Genomic DNA, 25527 nt, shown 5'->3' on the forward strand with positions numbered 1-25527 from the left:
ACGTCCTGTTATCCCGATGACGATAATTTTTCGATATATTGTGCAGCCTTAATCCTTGATAATAGCTGAAACAAAATTCAAAGAACGGTTCGGAGCGAAAATGGCTATTTTGTTGCTAATTTGCAGGAAATATCTAGAAGAAAGTTATACAGAAAGTAGCTAAGGGTCCTCAGAAATGTAGCTAGCTTTGTCACTAGGCGTTAGGAACAGCAACAAAGTAGAACTGCCTCTCTCTCTGCTGCTAAAGCTACGGATAGAAAATGCTACGGGCTATGCCTGAGCGTGAACACGCATGAAGCAGCCTGCTCGACCCGAGCAGCTCTCTTTCTCTGTGATTTTACAGAAAAACAGGCAATCACAGTAAACATGCCAGGGCTCATTCTACAGGACCAGGGCATTGCAGGAGAATGTATGAAGAAGAAATGTATTATTTCTATACATGTTTTGGCTGTCAAACTTCCATAATGCCCCTTTAAGCATGAATCCGGCTTTAGGCTCCCTATTGAGCCTTTTATAACAAGAGTCTGACATTTCAGCTTCATAATTTTGTTGTTTTATTTAATATTTTAAGCAGCAGACCACAGTCTCTTTTCACTTGAAACATTGTCAAATGGGATATTTGATTAATTGGAAGATTCAATAAAATATTCAAATACTAAAATAGTCAATAGCTGCAGCCTACCAGAACAGAAAAACAAACGAAGAAGAGGAAACAAAAACACAACCTGCAACAAACTAAGGTACATCTGTGAAGGGAAAAGTTTATAAATACAACACGGTGGTGTTGTGCCTGAACAAGTTGATTGAACGATCATTCGTGAACTTGTTGGTTTTTTTGGGGGGGGGGGTGTAAACCAAACTCGCATTTTTGTCTGATGAATAATTAAGTGAGCTTTCATTCTGGCGTGTGTTTATAATTGGCTCTCTCTCACAGTTTGAGAGCTCCAGATCTCCACGAATATGCTGTTACCCATAACGTTTATAAAAGTAGACCACGACAATGCAACTATCATACACTGTAGCGATCGGCATGGTGTCTATTCTTCTATGTCTATGTCGTTGACAATGGACCTCTGTAATGAACAAATCTACACTAATTAGAATAAAATGTTTATTTTTTTAATTACACTAACAATAATGTCTGGAGATATTTCAGAATCAACTTTATTGTCAAGTACGTGAGTGAGACTAGCATTACCAGGAATTAGCTTTGGTGGTTGTAATTGTGTTTTAATTATATGCACTACTGATGTTTGTGTAATTGTAAAAACTACTTTTGGTTTTTAGAGATTGTAACAATTGTTTTATGCTGGTGCTACAACTTTTTATTCTGTGCTATGACCTTCGTAGCACCAGTGCTATAAGCTAAAAATGTTAACGTACAGCCCTGTTCTGTAGGATGTAACTGAGAATTAGCATTTTTGTGGATGTGCAGATTGATTGAATGCCCATTTCTGTCAACTTTGAACACAGTGCCTGCAGCTGGAGCGGTTTGATGAAGACATGCTTGTAAAACTGTGGGGTAACTTTGGTTATACAGACCTGGTTTGGGTTTAAGGAGCCTGATGTTGAGCAGAAAAACATCCTCAGTAAAATATTCAGGGCGACAGTAAAGTCCTATCTGCAGTAATGGCTTGTTAACGTAAATTAAATGCTGTTCATTTTTTATCACATGATAAGGCTTCCAAACTTTCTGGACATCTCCTGTGATTTAACTTTCACAAATTTCCCTCAACAGTTTCAGCTGATTATCCCATTTAGTAATAAAGCATGATCTGAAGTCCCTCTCTTGCTCCGTGCTTCGCACAGCTGTCAAACTCTCAGATCAACTGATCGAGAGGCAGAGAAAAAGGATATACCTCCAACTTTATTTTAATATTCTCAACAATAAAATGCAGCAAAGCATCACTTTACCTGCAGTTATTCACTAGTGAAGCAAAACTTTACTTCTATGAGCAAAAGTAAAACATGAACAACGATTAAATGTATCAGGAAAGCAGAAAGAATTTTTATTTCTGTTTTTGCACTTTTTGCTTCAGTTCAAAACCATTTAGAAAATTGTGTTTGATCACATTTAGCTCATATTTCATTTAAAATATGTTCAACTTTATTCATTTTATGAGAATTTTTGTGTTGCATTGTTTGGAAAAAATTTCATAATACAGCACACTTACTTGAAAGGTTTTGTGTCTTTTTAAATAAGTTTTGAACATTAAATAGTCTTTAAATGAAAATCTATAAAAATTTCTTAAGACAGTGCAGTTCAGCTCTCAGTTAAACATATTAAATGATTTGATCACATGTCTTCTGGGGAGATTTGTCACGTTGTGGGGATGTTTAGGATCCAAATATGCAGATTACCCAGATGACAAGAGGCAGAAGTTGGTTCAAAGTAAAAATCCTTTTATTTGCAGGATAAAAGAACAAAAATAAATCCAAGGCCAAAGTCCAAAAGTCCTGGAGCACAGGACACCCAAAGCTCTCTTAGAGCACCAAAAAACCTAGAGACAAGAAGTTCACTAAGAGCACGAAGACCTAGAGACGAAAAGCTCAGACAGAGCACGAACAAATGCTGAGAGAAATACAATGGACCGACAACCACACAGAGACAAGACAGGGCTTATATAGACTGGGAAGATGAGAGGGAGATGAATTGCAGGTGTGTGGGGAGAGGGACCAGGTGAACACAATTACTAACTCAGGGAGGAGGAAGAAAACGCTGGTGGGAAAAAACACACTAAATTATGAAAGGCTGTAACAAAAGAAAATGATCTAAGAGAAAAACAAAAGACCGGAAGGCATGAACCATAACTAATATTCTAAGGGGAAGCTGACACTAAAGGAAAACACTACAGAAAGAAACTACAGGGGTCTGGCTAAGAGGGGGCCAAGAGAGCACAGGACCTGGGAGAGGGAAGTCTGAGGAGGGAAACCTAGAGGGCAAATGGGGAACACCAGGAGACACATGAGGATAACGCAGACACAGACCATGACAATTTCAATTGTTTAGCATAATCTAATTATTGCATTGTTCTGGCAAAAACCAGCTTCTAAAATGTCATAATTCAAAAGATATTTTGCATTATTATTAACATTAAAACTGGATCAAATGTCTGTCAGATTGCAGATGCTTAGTTTTGCTGAGTGTTATCAACAGAGAATAAAGGATCACCTAATGCTTTGTTTGCCAGTGAGGATCTATGGATTACTTCCATCACTTTATCTTTCTGGAATTACAATATGTGATGGAAGGAAGTGATCCCATTAGAGGATTACTTCTGATTAGTCCCACTTCCACCAGTTTATGTGCTCTGTAGAAACACCTGACAAATGTTGATGGGAGGAGAGTCAGTGTGCATGCTTTTGAATGCTTCTAATATTCATGCTCAGGCTGATTTTGGCGTAATGTGCACATGTTTACGGTTGTGTGCAGAAATTACGTGTGTTGTTACTGTCAGCAATGCAGAGATTCATGATTTGTCAGCAGACTCCTGAGTGGCTGGTTCCCTGCCACGCTGTGCATCAAATGACCAGCTGTAATAAGACCGCATGGTTTATGTCAACAGTACAAGGATTAATGACCACCTGGCCCACAATGTTTCTCTTCTTTGCAGAAACAAAGCATTGTTATATTTCAACAGAATGTTTTAGTTTATAAAAAAATTATAATAATCTGAAATTGCAGCTGAAGTTAGAATCCAGCTATTGTTATGACAATTTTTTGCAGCTTCATGCATTAGTAAAGCTTTTGCTGGTTATTGTCTCATCTTTTGAAGACAAAGTTCATTTGTTTTTTCAACACCTTTACACTGGTCAAGTACAAATAGTGCCTTGTTGGTAGATATCTGTGGGAAAAAAGCTGTGACTCTCCTGTATCAAGAACTAGAAATTGATCCTGATCAGTTGAGCTTCAGACGGCAGGATCTTATTTCCTCCTATTTGGACATCTCACCTCTGATTGGCTGATGGCAGCATGACTTTACCACTGACTTTGTTTGCTTATCCATCAATGCTAACCTGACATTATGATGTGTAAATGTCAGGCTTTTCTAATCTGAAAATTTCTTTGTCTGTTTTTGACCTCTGTCCGTGTTTTCCAGGGCCTCTGTGGCTACAGTGTAGCTCATCATCACTAGTGTGGGAATAGGTGAATGATTCACTGTTAAAGCACTTTGGAGTCCTCTCACTCAGAAAGGCTCTACACAAGTGCGGGTCATCATTTATCATTATGTCCAATCAGCAGCTAATGCAGGAATTAGAGGTAGAAGACTATTTTCACATTTAGCTTGCACATTAAAGTCAGATTGAGTGATCAGATTTCAAAAACAAGTAAAAACAGTTGCTTAGTGAACTTGGCCTTTAAAATCAATTCTCATTTCCTACATTGTTACATTATATGACTGAATAGAAAAGCTTTCTCAGCTGAGGAACAGCCACATGCCACAGATAAACCCACATCTTTTAACACTTGTTTTTCACCTTTAATGTGATCCCAGCTAGTATCCTATCGGTTTTCACTGTCAACATGACTTCAGGGTGACCAACTTTCAACAGGAGGAAGTGATCATCTGAGCTGATAGTTCCTTAGCATTCTTTTGTCTGGTCTGAGACTTTTCTCACCTTCTGATGGTCTCACACGTCCGTGAATGCAGCTCAACCTGAGTAGCAGCAGCTGCATAGCTGAAGGTGTTTGTGTTTGCTGAATAGCACTCTGTTTTCAAACATTAAAGCAAACAGTGTAAGTTCAAATGTTGTATAGTGTTGCAGCTCACAAACAGACAAGAAGCACTCTACCTCATGAGTGTCTGCTTCAGAATAACAGAATAAGTAAAAGATCTGTCTGTTTCTTAAACGTGTGAAATTGTTTCTGTGGCAGCAGGGCGACTGGAGGTGCATGAATGGCAAACGGGTTTACGACGCATACTTTGAAATGTCAATGATGGGCCATTTCTGTGTTGAATAAACAAAATCAAAACTATATGTTTACATTTATTTCTTTTTTCTGCTGTGTCAGAATGACAGGAAAAATAAACCAAGACACTCACACGGAGATAGCTACTCTGCTGTGACTGGGGGGCATACAGTCCCAGTGCATGTTTTTGCATTTTCTGAATTCCTTTCCAAACATATGTTCATGTGTTCCTCTCAAGTCCTTCTGAAATTATGAAACACATTTTTAGATCCTAGCACATATTTCTAGTGCAGATTTTTAAAAGCATTTAACTCTTACTCTTGTTGGAAAAGCTACGTACGTCATTGCTTCTCAAACAGCCGAGGATATCATTTTAGTTTATTAGCATACATTTGTTTACATTGATCCCTTTGTTCTTTGCAATGTGTCTCCACAGTGGGTGCCTGCAGTTGCGGTCCTCATGCCCTCTTCTGCCAGTGCTGCTTGGCCTGCTGAGCCTACAGCTGAGTCTGTGCCGGGCTGCAGCTGAAACTGGACTGCAGGTCCTGGACAGTGGTGGAGGTGGGTCGTCACAGGGCCCAGGAACCTCAACAGCAGGCACAAGAGACCTGCATTGTCCTGGCCACACGAAGATGAACAAACTGAACTTCCACAACAACAAAACCATGCAGGACCGCCGCTGTGTTTGTGTCTTTTTGCCCAATGATGACACTCTCAATATCATCATCAACGTGAGTAGGCAGTTGTCTTCTACAAAGAGTCAAAGTTCTCACCAAAAAATCAGATATTTACACTGCAAACTAAATAGTTTTCTGGGTTTGGGTTAGTTAGAAAATGAACCGCATGAAATAACTGATTTTCTTTGTATGTGGTTGTTGATGTTTGTTTGTTTTTTTAAATAAAGCTAAAAACTTCCTGAATTCTTCTCCTTAGGTGAAAACCTTGTGCCAGGAACTTTTGGTCCAAGTGTGTGACCTCCTCAGACTAAAGGACTGTCACCTTTTTGGACTCAGCATCATTCAGAGTGAGACTTTGCTTCATTTCACACACTTACTTAGAAAATCTACTTGTTTTATTTTGTTCCACACAGTTACAAACTGTGACTTAGCGGTATACAAATGTAGAAAGTGGGTCCACATAAACAGGCCATTACCCACCATGAACAAAAACAAGTTAAGCACACAATTTTAAAAGAATGGGCAGAACTTAAGCCTCCTGGTAATCCTGTGATTGGTTTTATCCTGATGAAAATGTCTCTTTTTAGCTGAAATGTACTCGTTTTGGCCTGTGATGGACTGGTGAGCTACCCGGGGTGTCCCCTGTCTCTCAGCCAGTGACTGCTTAAGAGACACCAGCTCCTCATAGCTCTTGCAGGACAAAGCAGTTACAGAAGATGAATGAAGCAAATGAAGTGTTTTAACTTTCCTCCCCAGATTTCTGTTGCGTCATCACAAAGCCAGCAGCAGTGTCAACTCTTTCATGCACTTTTTCTATACCAGCATTCTCAATACAGCTATTGCAAAATGCAGCTGGGTATTGATAATGAATGCACAGCAACTCTCAATGTATTTGGGTATTTTAAACACATTTATAACCAGACAGTAGCTTTACTCAGACTGACAACTGGGCTGAGAAACAGCCATAAATGTAGCTTGTAACACCAATCTGTCACATTGGACTCTGAAAACGGGGGCCTCCTTATCATGGCTGCCTGTTATTGTGTGGTGAAGTTTAAGCTGCTATTGACACTGACGAGCCTCTGCTAGCAGTTCCTGTGGATGAGTCACCTAGCTTGTGCTACGACGAGGAGACAAGTGGTGATGGGTGCAGGCAGCTGCAAGAGGAGAATGAACTGCAAACGCTGTGTTTTTGCTCAGCCTGCCTCCAGATTAGCCAGTGGTGGAGCAGAGGGGTCAGTTGGGCAGGAGCCAATAGGTCTGATTGTGGGACATTCTTGGAGTGCTTGTCTAGAGAGCGTAAAATCTCCATGGCAAACAGGCCACCCACCTTCATGTCACCCGCTGTCCCTCCCAGTGACAACATAGCTAACCTAGAACCAGCTTTAGACACGATTGTGTTTAATATATAAGGATTTGCTACAGTTACACTTTAACTTTGGTAGACATCAAAAATATGCATCGTATTTCAGGAGGGGCTCAGTCCATGTGGGTTAGGGTTTGCAGGCTCCTGCTAGGAGCCTTTGAATTCAGCTGCTTTGTAGAAACTGGGTTGTCAGATCAGCAGGCTGCAGCCCATAAAAGGCGTCCCTCCGGGGGCAGATTAAGACATTACAGAGAGAAGTAAAGAAGTCAGGCGTACCAGAGGCTCAGTGCTGAGGCGGTTTAATGGGATTTCTCTGAGGTTGTATTTAAGTACAAGATTTCCCTGTGCACATAAACAAATAAAGACGTTCACATATCTAGTCTTAAGGACCCAACTGATGTCCGTATGAATGAATGAGTGAAATCTGTCCTTGTTCTACAGATAATGAGCACATCTACATGGAGTTGGACCAGAAGCTGTCTAAATACTGCCCCAAAGAATGGAAGAGAGAAGCCAGCAAGGTGAGAATAGCCTGCAGAATTACATTTTATTACTGGGTTTTTCAAAGGACTAACACGTTATGTGTGACTAAACATCGTCTAAATGAGATCAGAGTATTCCTCTCCCTCCCAACACGTTTCATGCGAGTTTTGTTGTTTGTAGTAAAATCATTTGCGTGTTTTCCAGGGTATCGATCAGTTTGGGCCTCCGATGATCATTCACTTCAGAGCTCAGTATTATGTAGAAAACGGGAGGTTGATCAGGTCAGTAAATCTCCTCCACTGTTTTAGAACAAACCCAAGTAATGCTAAATTCATGTGCCAACATCAGTGAGTAAAGCTACGTTTATCCTTAAAGCTGTTTAAATCTGCTCTCTGTGTTCCCACACCACAGCGACCGGGTAGCCAGGTACTACTACTACTGGCACCTGAGGAAACAGGTGCTGCTGTCTCAGTGCATCCAAAGAGAGGAGGCCTACTTCCTCCTAGCAGCCTTCGCCCTTCAAGCTGACCTTGGTAACTTCAAACGCAACAAGCACTTTGGGAAGTACTTTGAACCTGAAGCCTACTTCCCCCAATGGGTGAGTGCATCTGACACATGTGACACACCATAACTTCTGATAAAGGCTCAGATGCTGAAATGCTACAGCAAAGGTTGAGTAGGTTTGATAATGTGTCAAAGCCCCAGACGGGTAATTCATCTATGAAACTGAACGTTCTTGTGTTGTTCCAAGTTCAAGCTATGTCAGATAGGAAAGCTGAAAGTACAGTTTTAGTCCTGACCTTCAGCCTGTGTGCGTCTGCAGCACTAGCAAAGTTGAGGATTGTGTTAATGAGAACTGGGACGCCAGGTTTATTTATGTCCTTGAAAGTAGAAAACAAAGTGTTTGTGTTTTCTTTTGTCTTTGGCTCAGCTGGTGTTTCATCATCTCACAGCCTTCATCCCTCGGACAGCCACACCCTTCTGATTGCCCTCTACTTCCTGTGATAAGCCTCCTTCTGCATTATCACAGTAGAAACCAGAAGTTACAGGAAATTGTTCAAAAGTAAACAATGTACACTTCAGTGTAGTAAATCTCCCTCAGATTTAGTCTGCGTCTAGAAAGATTAGCCAAAAGCCACCCTCAACACACAGCGGGTGTGCTCCCAGTGACGGTGGCTCACGTTCAGGCTGTCTGCCCCGACATCTGTCTGCTCTGCAGCAGGGAGCTTCATTAACCTCCCTGTTCAGTCTGTAATGAGTCTAAATGGCGGTGGGGTCTAAAGTCTCCCTCTGTCTCCCCCTCAGGTGGTTGCTAAGCGTGGCCGTGAATACATCCTGAGGCATATCCCCAACATGCACAAAGACCAGTTCGCTCTCACGGCTTCAGAGGCTCACCTGAAGTTCATTAAAGAGTGTGCTCAGCTTGATGATGTCACAGTCCACTACTACAGACTCTACAAGGTGAGACATCTGACCTGTCAGTTTGGTTTTGTTTTAACATGAAGTTTATATTTAACGTTAAGGCTGCTCTTCTGATTTGATTGCTGACTCATCTGATTTCATCTGTTTTCTTCAACAGGACAAAAAAGAAGTGGAGGCATCTCTAACTCTGGGATTGACTTTACGTGGAATCCAAATATTTCAGGTACCAATCTTTCCTCAGCAGCCAGGGCCTTGTTTTACCCCGGGTTTCCACGGGAGCCGTCAGCAGCACGTTACTGCAGCAGCACGTCTTGCTCGCGTAAGCTGCTGCTTGGCCCTTCCCACGAGACGCGAAGCAGCAGGGGAGCAGCTGTCACCGACAGAGCACGAAGTCACACGAGTGACTTCGTCAGTAAACACAACAACAAGCAGGAGAAAATTACAACATGGTTTGTGTTTTATGTTCTGTCCGTTTTATAATCGCCAATACGGACCTGAAAAACAAAGGAGACCGCTAGCTAGGTGATAACTTCTCACGGGGACGCACAGTTAGTAACCTTTTTTAAAAGTAAAGCAACCGGAAGGCAGCACGTTCTTTATTCTGAAAATCTCGGGAGCTTCTCTCCATTTCCGCGTCCGATTTCCTGTCTTTCCTTCCCCAAAAATGTCGAACTTGACCCGTTTCAGAGGCGTCGCGCGTAGAAAATAGAACCGGCGCGTAAAGGCCGCGACATGCTGCTCCTGAGACGCGGCCGACTCGCGCTGCTGACGGCTCCAGTGGAAAAGGTTCTGTTGACCACAGCGGTTCCTATCGGCAGCTATGACGTGCTGCTGCAGTAACGTGCTGCTGACGGCTCCCGTGGAAAGCCGGGGTTAGGCCGTTTAAACACAGTTTTATGATATTTCAGGGTATCCGCGGGTCTTAAATTTGCTTTTCCAAATTTAAGGCTTTAAAAATCCTTAAAAATGACAAATAATCCTTAAATCCAGTTTCCAAAGGTCTTAAATGACGAAAGACCCAATAAACAAGATTCTTTTATTTCTATAAAATTTTTGTGAATTTCTAGTTAGTGTTCAGCATTTTTTGTGTATGATATTGGCGTAAGTGGAACCGTACACATTCAGTTGGTTGTGAAATGTGGCTATTTTTAGATGATCACATTAACTGGTTAAGCAGGTGGGAGCTTGCGCCATGGGGAAGTGCAAGTTTAATGGTAACTGGATGGCTAATCCCATGTTCGCGACCTGGTTAGCACCGTTTCCAGGCAATAGCTGGAAATTCCATCCATCCATTGTCTGAGCCCACTTGTCCATGTAGGGTCGCGGGGGGGCTGGTGCCTATCTCCAGCGGTCAATGGGCAATCAGGCGGGGTACACCCTGGACAGAGAGCCAGTCCATCGCAGGGCAACACAGAGACACACAGGACAAACAATCATGCACACACACACACAAACACACACACACACACACACACCTGAGGACAGTTTAGACAGACCGATCAACCTAACAGTCTTGTTTTTGGATGGTGGGAGGAAGCCGGAGTACCCGGAGAGAACCCACACATGCACAGGGAGAACATGCAAACTCCATGCAGAAAGATCCCAGGCCGAGAAGCGAACCCAGGACCGTCTTGCTGCAAGGCAACAGCTCTAACCACTGCACCACTGTGCAGCCCTAGCTGGAAATTATAGCTTAAATTTAATTTAAAAAAAATAGCTTAAATTTGGTCAAAGTGGCCTTAAAAAGCCCTTAAAAAGTATTAAATTTGGCTCCCATAAACCTGCAGATACCCTGTATTTGCATCAATAAAAGCCCCACTGACCGGGTTTGTTTATTTTTGCCCACCCACCAGTTCATTTGTACTTTTAGTCCCACAGGAAGTAATTTTAGCTCCAATCACGTTTTCCTGTCACCTCTGTCTTTTTCTTTATTTTTCCAGACCTTACTTTGAAACGACAAATGGACTCACTGATTGTGTAGACATTTATTGTTAAACAGAATAAACTAAAGATGGCTGCATCACAACACAGAGACTCACAAGATGCTAAAATAAATGTTTAGAAATGTGGCAGTTTGTTTCTAAGCAAATCCCTTTCATCAGTGAGGAACGTCCTTCTCTTAGATGTTCCTGCCTTGGTTAAAAGCACACTAACAACATTCGTTGGGATTTTTAATAAGTCATGAATCGAGTCCCAGCCACAGAGTTTTGGTAAAGTTATTCACGTGGATTCAGGAGGATTTCTAACGTGAGTTTGTTGACACACGCACTGTCCTACTTTAGCATGTGGTTAAATACAGTAGGACAGTCTTTTTCAAGCAACTGTCTGCCTTCTAGAAAACAGTCTTCTCGACCGGCAGCCGTGACTGAACCAGAGGAGCGGGTCAGTCACAGGCCACAACCCTAACCCCGGGCACGATACTGAGCCCTGGAAGTTATAAAAATGGCCGCCTGCTGCCCCTTAGGAATGGGTCAGATGCAGAGGGGAATTTTTCCAAGGGGATAAAAATTTTTAATTATTCTTATTTGAATTGCAGAACGTCGGCTCTGTGAGGCAGCTGTTGTACGACTTCCCCTGGAACAACGTAGGAAAGCTGGTGTTTGTGGTGAGTCCAACATGCAGCCCAGAGCTGCTGCTTTGCTCTGATAGTTTTTTAGGTTTTTGATCAAACCGAATCATCCTCTGGCTCATGGTGATGCGTTTAGACGCCAGACTCTCGCTCAGGATCGTGGAAATTTTTACACGTTGCTCCTTCTCTAGGCTGCTGTTTTATCTCATCCTCTGGAACTAATCAGAGATTCTGAAAGACTTTCCTTGCACACACAACCTTACACACACACACACACACACACACACACACAGTACTGTAGCTACAGACATGTAGTCATGTAATCAACAGCTGGATTTTCTCCCTCTTGCTCTGTTCGTGTAATTGTCCTGTGGGCCCGTGCTCCTTAAGGAAACCCAGTATAATCTTCTCATCTCTGCTCTTAGTCAGCTTGTCGTTGAGCTGAGCGCCGCCATTTTAATTCGGCAGGGTTTCCGTTATCGCAGCAAGCCAGAGAAGCTGTAACTCTGACAGCCTCGCCGTGTCTGCCAACCCAGAGACAGCTCAGACCTGGTGGTTATAAATGTGGACGTTTAGTTTTTATACCTAAGAGAGAGATGAAAGTCCCATCTGGTGTCTCACGTATGCGTTTTATTTTACTACAACAGTTGAAGCACAAAACAACTGTTGCTTCTGCCCCTCGGCCCACAGCTCAGACATCCTGTTTTCTTACTTTGTGTGTGTGTGTGTGTGGGGGGGGGGGGGGGGGGGGGGGGGGTTCTGCGGTTTGTCTCCATTTGCCGTCTGGAGGAGCGCAGTGAGAGTGACTGAGCTGTGGCTTCGCCCTGGACCAAAAGGATTTCTTACTGCCCTGCCCCACCCATCTCCAGAATAACAGGCCTTGTCCTTCACCCCACCCAAGAGTGTCATCATCTAGCCGCGCTGCCACCGTCAGTGGGCGGGGCTCAGGCAGAGGGACGTGTTGGTCGATAAATCCCAGATGGTGGGATGTTGGAAGAGATTTTTGTTTCTGCGGCTTTTGAATCATTTTGTGTATCAGAGTTTTAAACGGGTTGGGTTTGTGTTTCGGGGGATGAAGCTGCATCAGCACTGCTGTTGAAAGCTGAAACGATGACATTTCCCTCAAGTTTTGTTGTGTTGGTTTAAAACTTGTGGTTCTTAAGACGTTTGGTTGGTTCTGGTCATTTTAGAGGATGGGTGGTGTTTGATGTGTGTGGTCTCCTGCAGAAGTCCTGTTGATCGTTGTCCAAGGACTTTCAAAGGGACTGAACCTTTGACCTCTGGAAAGCTCTCCAGTGAGACTGGATGAGATGCTTAGTGAATAAAATCTGACATTTCCCTCTGAGAATCCTAACTGGGCTCATTAATATGCTGCTTGACTCTTAGACATGTTGTCTGTGGATCTGGTTCAGTCACATGCTCACAGCTGCCTTCTAGGATTTGCTCCACCTTCCTGATGCAGTAATGGCAGCTGTCCACGACGTCTGCAGGTTTGTTATTGGGGAGCTGCAGAGGGGCTGTCTGAGGTTAAACTCAAACGTTTAGGAAGGGAAGAGAACTTTTACTGTAATTTCCCACCCAGAGTTTTTCTGTCTGTCCAGGGATTTAACAGGAAATCTCTCTGCCTGAAGGACTGCTCTGTCCAGAGAAAACAATCCTTCGTAGGAAAGCCTCTGCTAAAGGACTCAGAGATGGTTTCATCAGCGTGTTTAGTTCAAACACAAACCTGGAGGTCTATCGATGTTTTGTTAAAAATCAGCTGGATAAATAAAGTTGAGCTCCGTCCTGTGATCAGACGTTATGTTTTTAACCTCCACCTGTTGAAGTCCTGACAACACACCACAGACAGCTGTTCCTGGGTCAGTCACCGCTGAAGGCCTTTTAGATGGGATGTGCTTACGGTGAGCAAACTGCAAAAATAATCCAAGATGTGCACCAAGAGTCAAACTACAGACATGAAAACTGGTCGTTGCTCTGTTTTTAGTGACATAAATGTTTCTTTTCTGGAGAAGAACCCTGATTTCAGATCAGCATTCCAGCTTCATCAACTTGTGGCGTAAACCAGAGTTCTGTGTTTTTGTTTTTCTCTCAGGGGAAGAAGTTTGAGATCCTTCCTGATGGTCTGCCCTCAGCCCGTAAACTCATCTACTACACCGGCTGTCCCGTACGCTCCCGCCACCTCCTGCAGCTGCTCAGCAACAGCCACCGGCTCTACATGAACTTACAACCGGTCCTCAAACAAGTCCGTCGGCTCGAGGAAAATGAAGGTGTGGTCAGCACAAGTTTGTGTTGCAACAGTTGCTTTGATTACTTTCCCTCAGAAATATGAACTGTTTCATCTTCTCTGGCTGAAATATAAACTAAATTCTCTAAACACGAGCATAAACGTGGTGCACATCTGAATTAGCTCAAAGCAGAAAATGACGATTTACTGTTTTGATTTCAGAAAAGAAGCAGTACCGGGAATCGTACATCAGCGATGCTCTGGAGCTGGACATGGAGCATCTGGACAAGCGTTCCCGGGCCAGCGGCAGCAGCGCGGGCAGCATGTCTCACCCTAACCGTCTGTCTCGCCACTCCACCACCAGCCATGGCAGCTCGCACACATCTGGCATTGAAACAGACAGCTTCAGGGCCCCGGGCCAGACCCCACACAGGCCCCTACGCACCTGCAGCTCCTCCACAACCAGCCACGGGAGCTCTCACACCTCCGGCATCGAGAGCAGCGGCAAGGATCGCATCCTGGATGATGACGATGGTAAGAGCTGATGGAGGATGGCTGGTTGAGCTTTTTACTAGTTAACCTGTAAATATGTATTGAAATGTTAACAGTTGCTTTAGATGTTTGATAAATTCTGATAACTTTTGTTCTTGCAGAGATCGAGATGCTGGTAGACGACCCTAAAGACTACGAGGAGCTTCATGAGGTGGCTCTGGAACAGGAGCTGTGCATTCACATCACAGAGGACATGCTGACCATGTCTCCAGATCAGACCAACGGGTTGTCAGGTAGCCTCAGCGGTATCTAGTCTGATTGGACGATTCTTAAACGAACAGGTTGTAACTGGTTCAGAATGTGTTTTTAATCTGCTAGGAGCATAAACATTCATGTTTTATCGGAGAAAGAACACCCAATCTGAGAGACTCATGTTTGTTTTCAAGGACTGATAGTAAAAGACGTCAGTTCGTCCACCTCCAGTTCGTCAGAGACTGTTGTGAAGATGAGAGGACAGAGCATCGAGTCCCTTCCACAGGTGCTTCACCTTTGACCTGAATCCCAACACTGATCATTTAATCTGTAATAACCCTTGAGATCCTTTCTAAGTCTAACGCTGATTTCCTCTCACAGACCTCTACCTGCAGAAAGCCTCAGGCATCCACCGATCGCCACAGCCAGTCGCTGGATGACATTCGGCTCTACCAGAAGGACTGGCAGCAGTGGGCGGAGCTCTGTCAGGACACCGCCCAAAGCTACACGTTTGGTTGCGCTCAGGAGCTGAGCGACAGCACCGGCTACCAGAATCTGGCCGAGCAGCGTACCGGCATGCTCGGAGAGCAGCACCCTTTCCTCGTCAAGAGGACAAATAAGTACTTCTCTCTGGACCTGACGAGCGAAGAGGTGCCCGAGTTTGTGGTGTGATGGACCAGGTGACCGCAGGGAGTTCACTCTTCCTCCTGGTGGAGATGTTTCAGGCCTCAAGGAACAAGACGTGAGAGAGGAGCTTTGTGTATTCTGGGCAGCAAGCAGCAGCCATAATATAACTAACAATAAGTCTGCTCGCCCTTCGTCTTCCACCTGAGACATTCTGAAAGGACAAGGAGGATTTTGTCTGAAATCTGAATTAATAATAAAGAAGAGAATCTGTTTTTAACATATAACCCGTTCTGCTCCTCATGTCAGAGGAAACAGAGGGGATCACATTATTGTTTTCATTTAAATCCAAGTTTCAGCAGCTTGACAGTGTAATAAAAGAAGTCTTGTACTTGTGAGTGAGCAGCAGACTGCTGCTCGGACAAATATCAAAGATTTTCTTGTGAGGAGTGAAAGGATGAATGCACTCTGAGCTACAAACCAAAGAGAAAAAGAACGGAGCGTTTATTCAGCGTGACAGAAGATGGACCTGAGATGACGTCTCCCCTTCCCCTCGTCGCCGCCGTGCCTTCGTCACACAATGCAGGTGTCAAATTCTGGCTCTGACAATCACAATCCTTCCCTTTTAGCTTCTTTAAGGACTCAAGCCATCAGACGACAACGTTCAGCGTTTATCAACTTTGTTTGCACGTCTCCGAAAGATCAAATAGATACAAACACAATATAAACACTTTTCCACCACGGGGTCAGGCGCATGTTCTAACTTGTCCCAGATCTGAGGACAAAATAAGATTCTTTGCAATCTGGAGTCAAAATGGAGCCTGATTGGCTGTCAGCCAAAACACACCACACACGTCTTTGTTTAACTGGAATCACTTCCATAACTTCAGTTTCACAACAAAAGACTATTTTATTTTATTGTACTTTTATATAAATCATGTTTCTGTTGTTTGCGGCTGATGTCAGTATTATAAACAGGTGAGGAGGACGTGAAGCTTCTGCCCAGATCAACAGGTCTGTTCTGGTCTTATTGTTTCCTTTGCTGCAGCAGCTGGTGGCACCTGTTAGGTTTGTGGGGCGACGGTGGCACAGGAGTTAAGTGCTCGCCCCGCAGTCGGAAGGTTGCAGGTTCGAGCCCAGCTCAGTCTGTCGCTGTCGTTGTGTCCTTGGGCAAGACACTTAACCCACCTTGCCTGCTGGTGGTGGTCAGAGGGACCGGTGGCGCCAGTGCTCGGCAGCCTCGCCTCTGTCAGTGCGCCCCAGGGCAGCTGTGGCTACATTGTAGCTCATCCCCACCAGTGTGTGAATGTGCGTGTGAATGGGTGAATGACTGATTGTGTTGTAAAGCGCCTTGGGGGATTCCAGGACTCTAGAAGGCGCTACATCAAACACAGGCCATTTACCTTTTGTGAGTGAAAAGGGAACCGTGTTACAGTTAAAATGTTGGTTTTGTCTGTAAAACAGTTTTTATTTTAAACAGAATTACACTTTGATTTGTGCTTGAAAGCCACTACAGTTAGCTGATCTGAGTTAATCCCTCACACAGGAAGATTACAACCACATCTTTCTGATGATTAAATGGTTTGTAGTTTATTTTACAGAAAGAAAACACAACAAACCCTTTTCCTGAAAACATTTTTCGTCTAGTAAAATCAAAGTTTTGTGGTTTGCTGCCAGCTTCAACCCATGAATTTATTTGATGTGTCTGCTCATAAATGAAACTAAAATTGTTATCTCTGAGCTGTCAAAGTCCATTAAACACCAGGTATTTCCTCTCACCACAGTTACGTTTAAATGTCTGAATAAAGTTTGTAAGAGAAGTCGCTCGTTTGTTATTAAGCATACATTTGATATAATGATGTAAACATAACTTTTATATTTCTTACCATTTGTTTGTGTGACTAGTGAACTCATGATGTCTACAGCCATGTTTGAATGGACAGTGGTGGATCTGTTATAGTGTAAAGGTACATAGCCATTTGGTAATAAGCCATGTCCTGAAGTAGAAACCATCATTGAATGATTTAATTCTCCGACTCTGATCAAAGTGGGTCAGAGTCTGTGTCCATCATCCTTTCTGTGAAAGGATCTTCCTGCAAGAGAATTTAAAGTTTGTCAGCCCGTTAAAAATGATTTGTTATAATGAAGTCTGGTTTGTGCCTTTTTGGTACTAATGTCCTCCATATACAATAAAATGGTACATTTATATACCAGCGTCCTGCTGATGGCTCGTTTCTCATTGAGGAACTGTACAAAATATAAAAAGCAAGTTTTATGTGTTTTCAAATTTACTATACAATCAATGATAAATGATCATTTCGACTGCAAACATAGCAAACAGCGTAAATCCTGCAAGTGATTTTAATCATCAGCCCAGAAATATTCCATTAGCCCACACTGCCCTCTAGTGGAGAGTTTAGTCTCTGCTCTTTCAGGACCTGTCAGCTGTTTAGTCCTTATTGTTTTAATGACTCATAAATGGATGAAATCAGAAAGTGGTTCATTAAAATACAATTTAATGAAGAAAGAAACCAGCTTGAGTCTTTTAGTAATTAGTCTATAAATCTTCTTGAGCTTTTATAATTATTAAGATATTTATCCAGATGTAATGGAACTGTTTTAGACCAAAAAATATTTCTTAACCCACATTTCAGGATGTCAAATGTAAAACAGTTGTAACAGTAATTATTTAATGCATGTTTAATTTATTTGTTCAATCATTAAAATTCCAAATTTTCCATTTTATTCTGTTCAATTTCATCCATCCATCCATTTTCTACTGCTTTCCACAGTCAGGTCATGGGGGCAGCAGCAAAAGCAGAGAGGACCAGACTTTCCTCTTCCCAGCTACTTGGGCCAGCTCCATCGGTGGAATCCCAAGGCGTTCCCTGGTCAGCCAGGAAACAGTCCCTCCAGTGTGTCCTGGGTATTCCTTTGGATCTCCTACCAGTTGGACGTGCCTGGAAAGCATCACCAGGGAGGCGTCTAGGCCTAGATGCCTCAACTGGCTCCTCTCAACATGAAGGAGCAGCGGGTCTACTCCGAGCCCCTACCGGATGACCGAGCTTCTCACTATATAAGAGAGAGCCCAGCCACCCTGTGGGAAAACTCCTTTCAGCCACTTGTATCCGTGATCTCATTCTTTCGGTCATTACCCAAAGTTCGTGACCATAGTTTAGGGTTTAAATATAGATCGACTGGTAAATCTCTCTCTTCACCACGACAGATCGGTACAACGCCCGTATCACTGCAGACTCAACACCAATTCGCCTACCGATCTAACACTCCATTTTTCCCCTCAAGCCTGGTTCATGCTTCTCCGTCAGCTCCGCAAGGGACAGACACGCACGGATTGACGGAAGCGTTTTGCTCTCATACTTCTCCGTCTCCTGGAGAGTGTTGCAAAGCAATTGCCCGGCAGGACAACAGAGGGCGTAGCGCTGTTCTGTGGTATCCTGTCATGTATCGGTCCAAGATAGTGTGTTTATATTGTGTTTTTTGTGTATATAAGAGACTTTTTAACACAGACAAATTTGTCTCTCATCCTCCTCCACCTCTTCATGTTCTCGCCACCTCTAAACCCACGTTTCCTGTCATTTCCATCCACAAATAAAACGCTTGCTGCGCATCTTCTCTCTCCTCCAGTCACGGGAGAATTAAACATTCATGTTTTTAGAGTTTTTTCGTGAGGTATTCTTCAAGCTTCTCTGAGTCTGCCACTTGTTATCCTCGGCTCTCTTTATGTTTTTGAGGGCGCAATGGCGGTGCTGTAGACAACAGCGGCGTCCTGACCAATCACAAGCTTGGGTTGTCCGTCTCGACTGACGGATGTTTAGAAAAGAGAGCTCGACTCCGTCCGTCCTTGCGGAGCTCTCCGGCAGCTCCATAAGGACGTTGCGTGTCTCCGCACTGACGCAGACGTAGAAGCATGAATCAGGCTTCACTTGTGAACAAGACTCCTCCACTTGTGACAGGACCTCGTCTGTGACCTGGAAAATGCGTTCTACCCATTTCAGACTCAAGACCACGGTCTCGAATTTGGAGGAGTTGATTCTCATCCCAGCTGCTTCACACTTGGCTGTGAACCGCTCCAGCAAAAGCCGGAGATCATGTTCTAATGAAGCCAGCAGGACCATAGCATCAGAAAGAGCAGAGACCTGATCTTCCACCAAAATGGATCCTCTCAACACCTTGGCTGCATTTAGAAATCCTGTCCAGAAAAGTTATGAACAGAATTGGTGATAAAGGGCAATGTTGGCGGAGTCCAATTCTCACCGCAAACGAGCCCGACTTACTGTCGGGAATGCGGAACAAGCTCTGACACCGGTCATACAGGGACCAAACAGCCTGTATCAGAGGACCTGGTACCTCTTCCCCTGGAGTACCCCCATAGGAACTCCTGAAGGACGCGGTCGAACTCCTTCTCCGAATCCACAAAACGCACGCACCCTCCAGGACCCCTTAAGGGTATAGAGCTGGTCCAGTGTTCCACAGCCAGGACGAAAACGACATTGCTCCTCCTGAATTCCAGGTTCAACAATCCGATGGACCCTCCTCTCCAGAATCCCTAAACAGACCTTACCAGGGAGGCTTAGGAGTGTGATCCCCTGTAGTAGGGCTGGGCAAGAAATCGAACATGCATCGTTACCGAAATTTTTTGACTCTTATCGAGATAATTTTTCCCATGTGAATGAAGTCGATAAAGAAATGAAAAGATGTGTGTAGGTTGGCAACGTTCATGTCCCTTTAAGAAGCTGGACCACCTTGAGTCACGTAAAAATGTGACTCAACGTAATACATGTGACAGCCCCATCTAGTGGACAACTTTTGTGTTTGCGTATACCTGTAGTTATCGTCCATTTATCGTTATCAATGTGAAATCCTCAATATATCGTGATATTAATTTTAGGCCATATCGCCCAGCCCTACCCTGTAGTTGGAACACACCCTGCAATCCACCACCCCAATCTGCCAATCCAGTGGATCTGACCCCAATGTCAGATTGCAAACCCGCTTCAACCAACACAGCCCTACAACATCCAGAGCCTTAAGGAACTCTAGGCGGATCTGATCCACCCCTGGGGCCTTGCCACCAAGGAGTTTTTTGACCACCTCAGTGACCTCTGTCACTGTCGTCGTGTCCTTGGGTAAGACACTTAACCCCCCTTGCCTGCTGGTGGTGGTCGGAGGGACCGGTGGCACCAGTGCTAGGCAGCCTCGCCTCTGTCAGTGCGCCCCAGGGCAGCTGTAGCTACATCGTAGCTCATCACCACCAGGGTGTGAATGTGGACTCTAGAAGGCGCTATATCAAATGCAGGCCATTTACCATTTACCCCAGCACCAGAGATTGGAGAGCCCAACACAAAGTCCCCGGACTCTGCTTCCTCACTAGGAGACATACCACTTGAACTGAGGAGGTCTTCAAAATATTCCGCCCACTGATCCACAACATCCCGAGTAGAGTCCAGCTGCACACCGTCCCCACTATAAACAGTGTGTAGCGCACTGCTTTCCCACCCTGAGACACCTGATGGGAGACCAGAATCTCCCCAAAGCCATACGGAAGTTTTGCTTCATAGTCTCACCAAACTCCTCCCACTCTCCGGTTTTTGCCTCCACGATCACCCGGGTCACATTCCACTTGGACTGCCGGTATGTTTATGTTTATTTATTTGGCAGACGCTTTTATCCAAAGCAGTGTACAATTTATAACCTATAGGGCATGTTGTGATCTGTGGGGGAAACCGGAGCACTCGGAGGAAACCCACGCATGCATGGGGAGAACATGTATCTCCACGCAGAAAGGCCGCAGACAAGTTTCAAACCTGCAACCTTCTTGCTGCGAGGCAATAGTGCTAACAACTGTGCCACCATGCATCTGGTACCCATCAGCTGCCTCTGGACTCCCACAGGTAAAAAAAAAAACCCGATAGGACTCTTTCTTCAGTTTGACGGCATCCCTAACCGTCAGTGTCCACCAGCGGGTTCGGGGATTGCCACCATGACAGACATCGACAACCCTGCGGCTGCAGCTCTGGCCAGTTGCCTTGACAATGGAAGCACGGAACATAGTCCACTCGAACGCAATTACCCCCGCTTCCCTCAGGACTTTTTGTCGGAGGTGGAAATTGAAGCTCCTTCTGACAAGAGACTCCACCAGATGTTCCCAGCAGACCCGCACAATCCGTTTGGAGATGTCAGGTCTGACCGGCATCCTCCCCCACCATCGAAGCCAAATCACCACCCGGTAGTGTTCAGTTGAAAGCTCCGCCCCTCTCTTCACCCGAGTGCCCAAGACATGTGGCCGCAGGTCAGATGAAATCAAAACAAATTTGATCATCGAGCAGCGGCCTAAGGTATCCTGGTGCCAAGAGCACACATGGACACCGTTATGCTTGAACATGGTGTTCATTATGGACAATCCATGACTTCCCAACAACCTCCCAACAACACCTCTCCAGGTCTCACTGTTGTTGCCCACATGAGCGTTCAAGTCCCCCAGCAGAACGAGGGATTCACCGAAAGGATCGCTCTCCACACCTCAGCCAAGGACTCCAAAAAGGGTGGGTAGTCTGAACTGAAGTTTGGTGCATATGCACAGACAACAGTCTGGACTTCACCTCATCCCTCACCTAAGACCTGCTTGCCATGGGTGACCCTACCAGAGGAATAAAGCCTCAGACAACTTAGCTCCTAGGATCATTGGGACCACAGTAAGATGGCAGCCCAGGGAGGTTGTTCAATTTCAGAAAAGCAATTGTAAAATATTGGAATTGTTCTTTTAAAAAAAACCTTTTGAATAATAAAAAACATATTTTTGTTCAGTGGAACATCCAGATGTTTATTTAGGTTTAAGTTTAGATTTTAATAATTTATTTATTTTAGTAAACATAAAATTGTATGTTTTTGTTACACAACACATAAAACCAAACATAATCTGAAAAAGTATTTGCTATTCAAATTAAAATTTAATAGAATATTAAAGACTCAACATTTATATTTTTGATCATCCCATTGATTACAGCGTTTTATTTTCAATTAACTGCGTTCAATCCCTTTTCTTTAAGAGAAACCTGCTCCGATTGGAGGTTAAAAATATTCATGATCTGACAAAAAGAAATCACCACAATGGTGCTGACGTAACAGTTTAAAAAATGTAGATGCTTCCTTATCAAGCTCCTCCTCCTTTATGGAAATCAGTCATCCACTAGCCACTGCTGTCACCATGGCAACACTGAGGGGGAAATCCTTTTCCTGGCTCTGACTTCGCCTCTTTTCTGCCTCTTTGCTCCTTTATCTTGTTGCAGGAGGTGCAGCTCAGCTCGGAGTATTTCAGTGTGAGGAATTTACTTTCAGATACTGTTCTATCATCCTCAGTGTGTGTGTGTGTGTGTGTGTGTGTGTGTGTGTGTGTGTGTGTGTGTGTGTGTGTGTGTGTGTGTGTGTGTGTGTGTGTGTGTGTGTGTGTGTGTTTACTGGGTGTGTGTGTTAGTTGTTTGACACTGTTAGATGGCAGCTCGTCTCCAACTGCAGATATGACCTCTCTGTAAATCCCATGGGGCATTGGGACCGCGCAGACGGAGCGGTTCTGTTTCGGCCCGAGCCTGGAGCTGCCTGGAGGAGGCAGATGGTCACAAACCAGAGACAAAATCCAGGCCCCTCCCCCCGACTGAATGATAACCCCGACGCTGTACGTAATGCATGTACCGAACACTCAAACACCTGGCTCCTGTTCAAAAAAACACAACACAGTCAAGAAGTTTTAGGTTAAAAAATAAAACAATGGCATAAAACTCACCAAGAAAAAAGCTAACAGCTGCATCCACACCTAAAGCTTCAGAGATGATCATCAAGCTGAAGATAAAACAAGGTAATCAGATTACAAATCTCTAGATTCAGCGATCTCCTTTAAATCTGCCAATGTAGTTTAGAAAGAAACAACTAAAAAGTTGAAAAGTTTTGAAACACACCTTATTTCAATTAATGAGGATGCCTCCTGGACGCCTCCTTGGTGAGGTTTTCCAGGCACGTCCAACCGGGTGGAGACCTAAAGGTAGACCCAGGACACAGTGGAGGGACTATGCCTCTCACCTGGCCAGGGAATGCCTTGGGATTCCCCCGGAGGAGCTGGCCCAAGCTGAACCAGAAGGCAAAGCTCTCGATTTACCGGTCAATCTACGTTCCAACCCTCACTTATGGTCACAAGCCTCAGGCAGTGACCGAAAGAATGAGATTGCGAATACAAGCAGCCGAAATTAGTTTTCTCTGCAGGGTGGCTGGGCTCTCCCTTAGAGATAGGGTAAGAAGCTCAGCCATCCGGCAGGGGCTCGGAGTAGATACGCTGCTCCTTCACCTCGAGAGGAGCCAGTTGAGGTGGCTCGTGCATCTAGTTAGGATGTCACATGGATGCCTCCCTGGAGAGGTTTTCCGGGCACATCCAACTGGAAGAAGACCTAAAGGAAGACACAGGATACGATGGTGAGACTATGTCTCTCGGCTGGCCAGGATTCTCTGGAGGAGTTGGCCCAAGTGGCTGGGGAGAGGGAATCTGGGCCTCCCTGTTGCCCTCACGACCTGACCCCTGATAAGTGGCCAAAAATGGATGGATGGATGGATGGATGGATGGATGGATTCAACCACTGGTTCAGGTTTTGGAGCAGAGAAACAACTAAAACATGCTTGCCTGTAAGAGTTTGAATTCCTTTCCATTCATCAGCTGACTAAAAACACAAAGTTGGCTTAAAGATCTCAAAAAGCAACACCACGCACGATCCGATGGAGATTGCAGACCACATTTTAACCTCCGCAGGCTTCACTTGGTTCAGGTTGAGCCGAGAGAGGAAACACTTTTCCACAGCTTTGTGTAGATGAAGAATGACGGGATCATAAGAGCAGCAGTAACAGAAAGGTGGAGAACCACTGAGGTTCTGGACCCGAGGGCACTCCCAAAGAGCACGCTGGTGACAGGAACCACGGCTCATTAACTCACCATCCTCCACCTCTGCTGCTACTGTACGTCTCCCAGTGAATGATGTCTGCATGAATGGAGACGAGGAAAATGTGACTCGCTCAAAACGTGACGCTCAGCCAGCGAGGAGATGAATGAGGTCAGCTGGGTTTACCTGCAGGCGAGCAACACAACATCCGTGAAAGCAGATTTACAGTGAGCGTGCACACACACACACACACACACACACACTGAGAAGCTCTCCCAAATAGTCAATAATTGTGAGCAAAGGTGGACAAAGATAATTTAACTTACAACCAAATCATAAATGTTTCTCCTTAGGGAATAAAATGTTTGCAAAATTTTACAGAATGAAGAAAAAATTCTACTCCTGCAGCTGAAAAGAAAATCAACTCGTGGTGGTGGGGGGGGGGGGGGGGGACTTAATAATAAGTATACAAAAATCTGTCTAAATGACAGGTTAGAGGCTTTTTAATGCAATGTCAGGAATACAGTCGCACATTAGCAAGTACCAGCAGAGCCATTAGAGTAGTTCATGGACGGTTCTAATGGGAAACAGGCTTTAGCACAAGCTGCTTTCTGCTTGGTCCTAGCGCTCAACCAGTGTCTACTTAATATAGTGTAATGTTGTTTTGGACGGTAAAAGCTGCAGGGGTCAAAAACTTACTTTGGAAATAGTGTGTGTGTGTGTGTGTGTGTGTGTGTGTGTGTGGCGCTTGGGGGGGGGGGGTCATGCCCCCCCCCAAAAAAAAGCTACATCCATGGTTTCACTCAGTGGAAACGAGGAGGCGGTAAACTGGAGCCACAGTTCAACCCTGTGAGTGATGAGTGAAAACAAAGGAGCAAACATTTTGGGTGGAAGCCCCGTCAAAATCAGCTGATGATGCGGCTGGATGAAACTCAAAAAATGAGAATAGGGTGCAGAAGTCCATTCATGTCGGAAATCCAACTTAGACTGAGAGACCATCTAAAGCAGGGGTGCCCAATCCTGGTCCTCGAGGGCCGGCATCCAGTTTGTTTTGGTTTTAATTCGGCTTCAACACACCTGATTTCAATCAGCAGGTGATTAACAGGCTTCTGCAGAGCCTGATGAGATGCTGCACAGGTGATTCAACCAGTTAATCAAGTGTGTTGGAGCAGAAAAACCACAAAACCTGCTGGATACCAGCCCTCCAGGACCAGGATTGGGCAGGGCACCCCTGACCTAAAGGCTTCAGGAACCCTTTGCAGGTGTTGTGGATTCATTAGCTGATTAGAGTCTAGAATATTGAACATATTCACAACATTATAATTGTCTGACATTCTGATTTTGAGGTTTATCTGACATTGCTTGGAATGAGTCTAGTCTCACTTTTTAAGTAGAGTTAGTGACGTAAATGAACTTGTGCACCATATTCAGATTTTTCAAGTTTCATCTGTAAGTGAACATCCATAATAGTTAGGTTGTTGATATTTTTATTAAAATCCACTCAGTGACTCATTTAATTTGCATTAAAGACACAGAAAAGGCTCAAGTTTCATGTAATTAAAAATACCAC

The 25527-nt window shown here is 44.4% G+C and overlaps 1 protein-coding gene across 1 annotated transcript in view; it reads left to right on the forward strand.

Annotated features, from left to right (window-relative positions):
• Nucleotides 1-15274, forward strand: part of frmd6 (FERM domain containing 6) — a 36850-nt gene extending 21576 nt beyond the window's left edge. Inside the window, exons 2-14 of the mRNA XM_015969465.3 lie at nt 5349-5643; nt 5846-5936; nt 7397-7476; nt 7643-7719; nt 7850-8036; nt 8744-8899; nt 9018-9083; nt 11397-11465; nt 13522-13696; nt 13876-14187; nt 14307-14438; nt 14592-14683; nt 14779-15274. Of these exons, the coding sequence (XP_015824951.1) occupies nt 5545-5643; nt 5846-5936; nt 7397-7476; nt 7643-7719; nt 7850-8036; nt 8744-8899; nt 9018-9083; nt 11397-11465; nt 13522-13696; nt 13876-14187; nt 14307-14438; nt 14592-14683; nt 14779-15069 (1827 nt within the window). The 5' untranslated portion in view covers nt 5349-5544 and the 3' untranslated portion in view covers nt 15070-15274. The remainder of the gene's footprint in view (nt 1-5348; nt 5644-5845; nt 5937-7396; nt 7477-7642; nt 7720-7849; nt 8037-8743; nt 8900-9017; nt 9084-11396; nt 11466-13521; nt 13697-13875; nt 14188-14306; nt 14439-14591; nt 14684-14778) is intronic.
• The last annotated feature ends 10253 nt before the right edge of the window (nt 15275-25527 follow it).

The sequence above is a fragment of the Nothobranchius furzeri genome, chromosome 18, assembly GCF_043380555.1.
Source record: "Nothobranchius furzeri strain GRZ-AD chromosome 18, NfurGRZ-RIMD1, whole genome shotgun sequence".
NCBI lineage: Eukaryota > Metazoa > Chordata > Actinopteri > Cyprinodontiformes > Nothobranchiidae > Nothobranchius > Nothobranchius furzeri.